At 37.2% G+C, this 9,823-nt stretch overlaps 1 protein-coding gene across 1 annotated transcript; it reads left to right on the top strand.

Annotated features, from left to right (window-relative positions):
• Positions 1–140: 140 nt before the first annotated feature.
• On the top strand, positions 141–816 carry LOC118754548 (the record flags this gene model as incomplete). Its single annotated transcript, XM_036489431.1, has 1 exon — positions 141–816. A coding segment is annotated over one exon (676 nt), but the record flags the coding sequence as incomplete, so codon positions are not given.
• Positions 817–9,823: the final 9,007 nt, after the last annotated feature.

The following is a 9,823-nucleotide window of genomic DNA, read 5'->3' as shown; positions in this document are numbered from 1 at the left end:
ATGAAATTTTCAGGGGTGATTGGGGTCTGTGTGGAGGGTGCACATAAAATGAAATTTTATCGTCAGTTTTGTGGAGACATGTTCAAAGGCTGACTCTTACCATCAACATGCGAGTCCAATTGCAAATGAACGATCCGCAGCGGCGTTTTCGAAGCAGTTGTTGGACATTGGCGAAGGCAAAATACCAATCGATGATACCGGTTTGATCACATTGCAGAACAACTTTTGTACACTTTTACAATCGAAAGAAGAATTGATTGAAAGTGTATTTCCGAATATTGTTCAACACTATCAACACAATGATTACTTAAGTGAACGCGCAATATTGGCACCGAAAAATGTACACGTCAACGAAATCAATTTTGCCATTCAAGAAAAACTGCCAGGAGAAGCTACAACATATACATCGATTGATAGCGTTTTGAATCAAGATGAAGTAGTCAATTATCCAACTGAATTCTTGAATTCTTTGGATCCCCCCGGTCTGCCACCGCATCGTTTGGTCCTGAAAGTCGGTTCACCTATTATACTTCTACGAAATCTGAAGCCACCGACTTTGTGTAATGGCACAAGACTTTCAGTCAAAAAATTGTTTCCAAATTTGATTGAAGCAACCATACTAAATGGCAAGGCAGCAGGCGAAGTTGTACTCTTACCACGTATTCCAATGATTCCAACGGACATGCCGTTTGAATTTAAGCGCTTGCAGTTCCCAGTACGTCTTGCCTTTGCGATGACCATCAACAAATCGCAAGGGCAAACGTTTCGAGTGTGCGGCGTCAATTTGGAAGAACCGTGCTTCTCCCACGGCCAATTGTATGTCGCATGTTCGAGAGTGGGAACACCAAGGTGCTTATTCATTTACGCGCCAGGTGGAAAAACCAAAAATGTTGTATAACAAAATGTTATATAAATAAGTAATAGTTTTACAACAAGAAATAAAACACAAAGTAAAAACCCTTAAGAGTTTTAATCGATTTAGGTGTAGCGAAGCGCACCGGGTAAGAGCTAGTATATATATAAAATAAAGTTGCTTAGTTTAGACCGAGGGTCACTTCCCAATGGATCGTCTAAGGAAACTTAACTAAAATCGAAAAATACAAATTCCCGAGAAAATGGATTTTCATAGATTTTGTATTGGAATTGTAGAATTCAAATGGTTTCCATGTATGAAATTATATAAATGCAAAAAATAGGTAAGTTATGTTGATTGGATTGCATTGTAAATTCTTAGCTATTCCATTTACAGTTGCCGGATATGAAAAAGATATGAAGCAATTTTGACCAACGATACAAAATGAGAAAATTTGGCGCTGGCATTTTTTTGCGGTTATGATTTGATTGCTTCGAGGTAGTTCGAATTCTTCAACATTGTACTTTCAGTGTTTTAAAACCATTATGCCGCCGCCGATTTGAAGATGATAATTGCCTCAGGCAGTCGCAATTAACCGGGATTGGCAATTAGCCATGTAATTGGCCCCTCAGCAAAGCGTCCAAGTTAATGAGCAGCTTTGCGTATATTTGTCGCGAATTCATGCGGGACGAATTCAGGACCGACTGTTATACGCAGCTGCAATGAAATGGAAGATGTGCCTTCTGACGTCCAAACAGCATAAGAGCAGATAAATGTGTTAAGCTTGATATACAGTTCAATGCGAGCGTGAGCGTGAACGTTCGCAAAGGCAAAGAATTCCGTTTGTATTCTTACTCTGCAGGAAATGAATTTAACTATAAGGTAACTTTAAGTTGATTAGGAAGGAGCTAAAATTCACTTATTATCTGTATATTTTCTTTGACGAAAGCTAACTATATTTCTATGGCGATGGCCGCGAAATAGTCAAGGGTGGTTACCTCTTCATTAGATGTAGTCAAGGGTGGTTACCTGTGCATTTGATGTAACTAACTTGTAATTAACTACTTTTAGACATAAAATATCAATAGGAAAAACAAAATATTTTTTTTCTTTTTTTTTTTCTTTTTTTTTATTTACTTTATTTTATTACATTTCATATTTGTTTTCATATTCTGCTGCAGGTCCACTCCGTCAAAGATAACTTCAAAATGATAATATGAAACTTCGATCTTCCTTTTATTTGTCCCCAATTCGAAAAAGTATTTGCGAAGTGCAGGTTATTTAAATAGAAACGTGTTTCAAGAAAACAATCTTCTGCATTACTCCTGCATTACTTGTCCACTTGTTTCAAGCTAGCTTTTTGTAGCCAACTACAAGTTATATATTTTATAGAAATCACGCAAAAATGCTAACTACAAGTGGGTCATTTTTTACCAGTTGATAATTTTTTTCTGCAGGGTATGCATGCTCACACTCATCTGTCAAAACTTGTCGTTCGAATGCGAATGCCTTGCGTACGCACACAGTTGAGTGTGAGCTTGAAAGAAGACATATTATAGATTTTAAATTCGTTTTTATTCTATAATTCCGTAAGATATTTTAATTCTCTATCGTTTGATGTATCAACTAATGCAAAAAGTTAAGTAATAACGAAGTTATTGGTCAAAATAAAAAGCTCACGCTCACGCTCGCACTGAACTGTATAGCAGGCTTTAACTGGAAGTTGTGAACGTGAATTGTTGGTGAAAATTTCGGATCCAAAGTCTTGAATATAAAAATGGTCTTAGGGTCCGCTAGTTATATGTATGTATAAAAGGGAGCAAATGAGAAAAAACAGCTAGCACTTAAATATAATAGTGTGACTTGGGTACATGTATTGAAGCCAAATTTGTATTCTCCGATATTTGCCACGCCTTCTTCACATTTCGTAGCTCTTGCGGTGGTTGTTTTAATTTACATATGTACATACAAATATATGTAATCTAATCAAAGTTATAGCTGTCATCACCATCAACATAATCATTGTCATCGAAAGCGAATTCACAAAAAAAGTAGCACGCACAACTGCCATTTTCAACGGCTGCGAGCGCGCCTTTTATAACTCATTCTACTTTCGGTCGAACCATTGAGGCCACAGATTGTTTATTTATGTATTTATGCAATACTCGTACTGGAATTTATTAGCGAAATGTAAAAACGAATGGGCAGAAAAAAAAGAGAGATTGTGTCACAAAAATTGGCTTTTTTACTACATCGAGCAACAAAAAATGTTGTGGTACATTTGCTGCGGATGTAGTAGCTGCTCAATACACTACACTACAAAATGCAGGCTAATATGAAGTTTATGGCTGCATAAGAAATATTCATATTGAAATTTTGCCACCGTCTTGGCCTTTATATGTATGTATGCACAGCGAGAGTCATAATGAACTGGGCGCTAAGTGACTACTGAGCTAACGACGTGTGAAAGTCAAATGGCGGGCAAACGCAAATGATGGCGGGAAAAAGTATAGGCCGAGTGTCAAGTATTGAAGAAAGGCAAAATAAACTAGAAGAACCCGATTTTTTTTTTTGTTTTTTTATCCATTCTAATGGTTTCTTGCTTCCTTTACTTTGTATCTTTTTATTTCCATGTTTATTTGTTTTTTTTTAGCTGCTTCGCTTCCTGTTTTCGATGTTGTCTAATTTTTTCCTTGCACATTTTTTTCCTTTTTCTCTTAATCCATGCTAGCCTTTTTCTTAGTAGCCATTGACGCATAAAAGCTAACTTCACTCTTCTACTGGTACTTGTCTCTACCACGACGCAATGTATGCTGCAGACAGCAGCTAACAAAAAATTTAATACAAGCATACCCTGCAGAAAATGGGGCCACTTTGTAGCTATTTTTTAATTACCTAACTACTAATTTCATTCGGTTGTAACTAGCTACTTTTGAAAGGTTATGGCCGCAAAAAAGTGAGAACTGGTTCCCTCTGCATTAGGTTTCAAGTAACTAGTAACAAACTACTTTTGTACATAAAATATCAATAATAAAAATATTTGTTAGATTTTATACATGCTTATTTATTTACTTTACTTAACATTACTTATTTGTTTAAGTTTTCAGCTGTGACCCTCTTCGAATTTGGCCAAACATAACATCAAAATGATTTGTCCTGAATTCGAAAAAGCATCTGTGAAGTGCAGAAAAAATTTTACTCAAAGTAGTTCTTGCACGTTTGTTCTTGTACTTTTGTCATAGCTAATTAAAAGTGAGGTATTTATCGAAATCCCGCAAGTTTGTTATTTTTTATAAATTCTCTATGTATGTATGTATGTATGTGTTTTACATACTTTCTGGAGAAACTGCAAATAAAAAACGTGATCGTCATAAGTAAACAGATTCTTTGTCATCTCTCTCAATTCCATCTCAGTTTGGTTTTGATAACGTCAAGCCTTTGTTTGTCCCTAACCGCTCGCCAGTGTCGCATTCTCCGTGTCTGCTGGGCAAACAGTTGACCGCATGAATAATAATCGTTACATTTTGCTGTGCTTGGCGCACTTTGGTACCGCGAGGACATGGCGCTGACAAATGATTTCGCTGTTTTTTTGTTCTTAAATATTTTCATTTTTTTTTTCTTTTTTAACTTACTTTCAAGTTGTCCACTGCAAGTTGTTGGCAGGCAGTGTACTAACAAGAAGTTGTAAACATGCTGCAAAGCTATTTGAAATTCACTTGGCGCGCAATGAACTGAGCGGAAGTTTTTTGTTGACACATTCTTTGCCGCTAAGTTATTTTTTATGCTGCAAAAAGAATTCTGCGTAACATGCAAGTCAAGAAGAAATCATAAATAGCCATTGGCGGTAAGTTGCTTTCGAAACTTTTTTTTTATGTAAAAAATCATAGTAGTACATAAAATATTTATTAAGAGAGAAAAAAAATACTACATTTTACACTCATACACTTCTCAACGTATTTAGTATGTGCTCCCATAACAAAACAGCTTTATTTTTAGATTTCTTTTTTTCAAATCCTTCACAGAGCCAAGAGCACAATAGTTTTTTCAACCAAGTTATTGTTTGGTTTTTTTCATGGTGAATAAACCGACTGTAAGATATGTGATGCAAGTTAAACGTTTGAGAAGAATTGATATGCCTGGCTCCAGCTGAACGTGCAGATGTGTTTGCTGTTATTTGTTGACTTCCAGCAGGTTCAAGTACGAATACCATCAAGCGCACCCATATGTTGTAGCATCGGTAAATTTCGGGACCAAATCAAACGACGAAGAAAATTGATTCAAGTTGAATATTTGAAAACACATTAATAAAGCGACTGTAGCTGAAATTCGGCTTCAAATTCCGTCAGAAGAAATGTGTTGAAACGATAATAAAAAATTTTTGATTTGTACCTTCGAATTATGAAAAACCATCTGTGAAGTGCAGAACATAAGCATATTCAAACGAAAAAATCGACAACCAACCGTTTGGTTAAAGTAAACAAAAGTGTGGTTAACATTACCAAATCATCGACCAGGGCACTGTTAATATTAACCAAAAATCACATTGATTCCTTTTCAAGTTTGAATTTGGTAATATGAACCAATTTTTGATTGATTTTTTTCTCAGTGTTAGCCCTTACATCTTATCACATCTGTAGCGACTTTTAACATTCAGAGGACATGCTGGGCATATGTTACTTGTGTCGGAATCTAAATATTCTACGAGCGCCAGATTACTGCGGGACACTTTTAATAGTTGAAGCTATTTATCAGAAATTGGTGGGCATTGAACCCTCTTAACAACATTCAAGGGGCGGGAGTTAGTAAAGGTGGTAATGGTCTCGCGGTGAACGTTGCTCATTGCCTGCCTATTCAGTATCGGATTCCGGGTTGATGCACGTAGAGTGTACCTTCCTCTTCTTCCTCTTCTTTATTGGCGCTCTAACCGCTTAAGCGATTTTGGCCGAGTGGAAAACAGCGCGTCAGTCATTTCTCTTCTGTGCTAACTGACGCCAATCGGAAATGCCAAGTGAAGCCAAGTCCTTCTCCACCTAGTCTTTCCAACGTAGAGGAGGCCTTCCTCTTCCTCTGTTACCATTCGAACGACGTGGCCAAGCCAGCGGAGCCGCTGAATTTTAATTCGCCGCACTATGTCTATATCGTTGTAAAGCTCATACAGCTCATCGTTAAATTGCCTGCGGTATTCGGCATCGCCAACGCATGAAGGTCTATGAATCTTTCGCAGAATCTTTCTCTCGTACCTTAGTTATGATCAAAAAACTGAAAATCGGGATGTCGGGTATACACACCGGTCATAAATTGGACAGCTTTCCACGGATTTTCATAACCTTATGTTCCTTGAAAAGTGGAAAGTTGTGTCTTTCAACCCCCATGACTGTTTCCTCTATAGTGACATTGATGAAGGCCTCTTCGATATCTAGAATCTTTATGCATAAAGGTTTCCTCTAACCACATTAGCAATGCGTGCAGGGCGGTATCTACCGAGCTTTCCTTGAAATATGCATATTGAGCTCTTGAAAGACAGTCACGAGGAATCGCGGTTCTTATGTACAGCTCTATAGGTCTCTCTGAAGTTTTAGCAAAAGCGAAGACAGACTTATAGGCCTAAAATCTCTAGGGGAAACATGAGAGCCTTTTCTGTGCGTCAGGATGAGCGCAACAGTGACTACCCTCCAAGCCTTGGGGATGTACCCGGTCCCCACGCAGTTCGCATATTTAAATAGGAGCCAATCAATTTCGTGACACTTCCAGAGCCCTTTTCAGGTGCGCATATATGATGCCATCGGTCCCCGGTGACTTGAAGGCCATGTGACGATCGTCGATGAAAAGGAAAAACATGCCCCGGATGAGACCCCTTTTTTGAGGACGACCACGGTAAACGGACTTTGATTTGAGGGTATGCACCTGGAATATCCGTACCATTAATGAGGAATGTGCCTCTGCCCGGCTGGTTGATGTCCTCGGGAAGACAAAGGCTAGCAACAATCCGCATCAAAGCGAGATTCTCCAACATCTCGCTCATCTGTACCCATGCCTCGATGGAACAGAAAGACGAGGCGTCCAAGGATCGTCCTTGGATGGCACGGGATCTTTGACGCCACTGTCGGAAAATAAATAAATGAATTTTTTTTTATAAAAGTTATTAAATTTTTTTATAAATATTACTGACATTTCAGTGGCTTTAAAATCGCGTTTTGGGCTAATATTGTTGTACGTTCTATTAACAATTATTTACAGAAACACGTTATTCACGTTTTCCTCTTTACGCCCCATGTATTTTGTATGGAAAACATTTGCCGTAGCTACTTATGTACTTCGCATGACTTTTCAACAAGTTTCAATTTACAGCGAGTCTAGCGCGCTTGCCATACTCATTTCATCGTTTTCCATACAAAATACATTGGGCGTCGGAAAAAAGCGTGAATAATTTCGTCTCGATGCATTCCGACAAATTTTTTTTTTTTTTAAATAATTGTTAATATAACGTACAATAATATTAGCCTAAAGGCGCTGGCCCAATGCACGCTTGCTTTGCACGCCTTACTTACTTTAATTTGCTTTGATTTACTTCAAAAACTCGTCTGGCCAAATGCGGCTTGGAACGCTGTCAAAGCTACCAGCTGTGTAGTTAAAAAATTAAGGTCTGTTCCCTTACACTAAGAATAATTTTCCCACAAAATTCCAGAAAACTAAAAAAAAATACAGATTTCAGATTTATTTTTAAATTGATGCGAATTAATTTTTGCATTTCAAAGGAATGATAATAATTATACATATATAGCTTTAGGTACATTTATTAAAAACAAAAAAATCCAATTTTTCAAGAGACGACTGACTAGTAGTTTGACATCATAAATATCGCTAGCTTTGTGTGAAAAGTTGCTAAGTCCACAATTTGTGAAACCTCATGATATAGGAAGCAAGAGAAATTAAGGATTAAAGTACTTGTTTTATTTTTTCTCATTTATATTCAATGGAAGGCAAATTTTCTAAGTCCAGAAGAGACCCCGAAAATCCGATAAGGCCAAAATAATACGAAATATTTTAATAAAGATCGAATCCTTTTGATTCGTATCGAGTTTTGCTTTGCTTTAAACACGCAAAATGTTGTATTCAAAGTTCCTGTAAAATTTGTAAAAATGGACTCAGCAACTTTTCAGCCAGCGATATGTTAAATATAAATATGGAAACATATAATCATTTTTATTAAACTTTGAATTACTCATATTATATATATTTTTTTTTAATTACTTAAGCAAATTTTTGTTCATAAAAGGGCGCAGCAGTTTGAATTCATTTAGAACGGGAACATACCTTTTTGTCAAAAGCCTACAAAGCGCTTTCAAATAAAACATTTGCCTATTTGAAACTTTGAGGCGCTTAAAGCAAGTGAAGCAAAGCTGCCATTTGGCCAGCCTTCATACGTTTTAGTATATTCGAAATAACTTTTGACAGTTCTCAATGCGAGGCAAGCAAAGCAAGCCTGCATTGGGCCAATACCTTAACACTCGATTTTAAAGCCATTGGGATGTCAGTAGTATTTTAAAGAAATTATTAATTTTTATTTAAAAAAATGTATGGCCAAATAAAAACAAAAAATAAGAAGAAAACACCATCATTCTCAACTGTTTAAAATATGAGCAGAATCGGTATTACCAATCGCGAGAAAACAATTAAAATCGAGACAATTCAAAAAAAAATTAATTAATAGTAATTCGAATTTCGAAAAATTGTAACACTTGTATTTTTCTTCGAAAATTTGGTGAACAACTTTACAAATTTTTACTCATTACCCAGATAAATTTAAACCATTTCATAAAGCTTGACCTCGAATGAATGGTATTCCTCGGTATTGCAACTTCAGTTCACTTCTTCGTCAGAATAACGAGCTTCCGACGACTCAAAACCCCTTCTGCCCCGATATTGGTGTCAGTCATCCTTTTTACCTGAGTCTGTATGTGCGTATGGTCTTACAACTTTCTTCGCAGTTTCCTCCACGTATTCTTTCCAGAGTACTTTTTGGTATTTTTTGTACATAATGTGAGTATAATTTAGTCTTATGGTGATTTCGTTTCTTCCAAAAAATGTGTTGCCCTTCCCCGGTGCCAAATGTGTTAGATATTACACTCAACTCTGTAAAAGGGCATTTTTATGCCTTCTTGACCATGTCTAGCTCACGCAATTCATAAATAATATTGTCATTTTAAGCAACTATCTGATTTTTCTAGTGGTGTTTGATTACATTTAGTCCTAGCTGGATCGTATCACACAGACTATTTTCGAGTTTTCTTCTGCATATTTTACAATTTAGCCCAGTATTTGTTAGCTCTTGGAGCAGTCCGTCGACAAGTTTGTTCTGTGGTAGTGGAGATGACACCCCACTTTATAGACAGCTCCTTGATGTTCCGGCTACAAAGATATTATTCGCACAGGTTACTATTTATATCGTTCTGAGCAGGAGCATGCAGGCTATGAGGGTATTTCTAACCCCCCACGTGCAGTGAAGCCGCCTCCGGTGCCTTTAGTGGTTTAACGGTGTTCAGCGCCCACTTCAGTCGGGACTCAGAGCATATTTCCTTGGTCCTTATCTAGTTTTTCCGACTTATTTTCCTATTTTATTCAGTCCGATCTGTCTCGGAATGGGGTTAGATCCTAGAAGAAGTTTAATCATCTCTTCCTCACTCCCAGTTAAGCTCCCATCACTCTTCCATAGACTTGCGGTCGAAATAGGGTTGGCTTTGCCATTACCTTATACAGTTTTGTAGCCCCTTTGTATCTTATATGCTTTTACAGAAGCTTCTACTACAGAAGCAAACGCTACTATTTCCTTATCCTTTGTTACACAGAGTTAAGAAGCTTCTGTATTCTGACCATTCCCCGGTTTGTTTTGCCCCGCTGAACAATTTCCGAACTTTGCTTCTGAGTTTATTTAGGTTGTTGTTCTACCAGGGTATAGCTAGTCCATTTTAG

The sequence above is a fragment of the Rhagoletis pomonella genome, unplaced genomic scaffold (assembly GCF_013731165.1).
Source record: "Rhagoletis pomonella isolate Grant_MI unplaced genomic scaffold, Rhpom_1.0 Rhpom_scaffold_04105, whole genome shotgun sequence".
NCBI classification, from domain to species: Eukaryota; Metazoa; Arthropoda; class Insecta; order Diptera; family Tephritidae; genus Rhagoletis; species Rhagoletis pomonella.
This window is presented reverse-complemented; position numbering and strand designations above follow the sequence as displayed.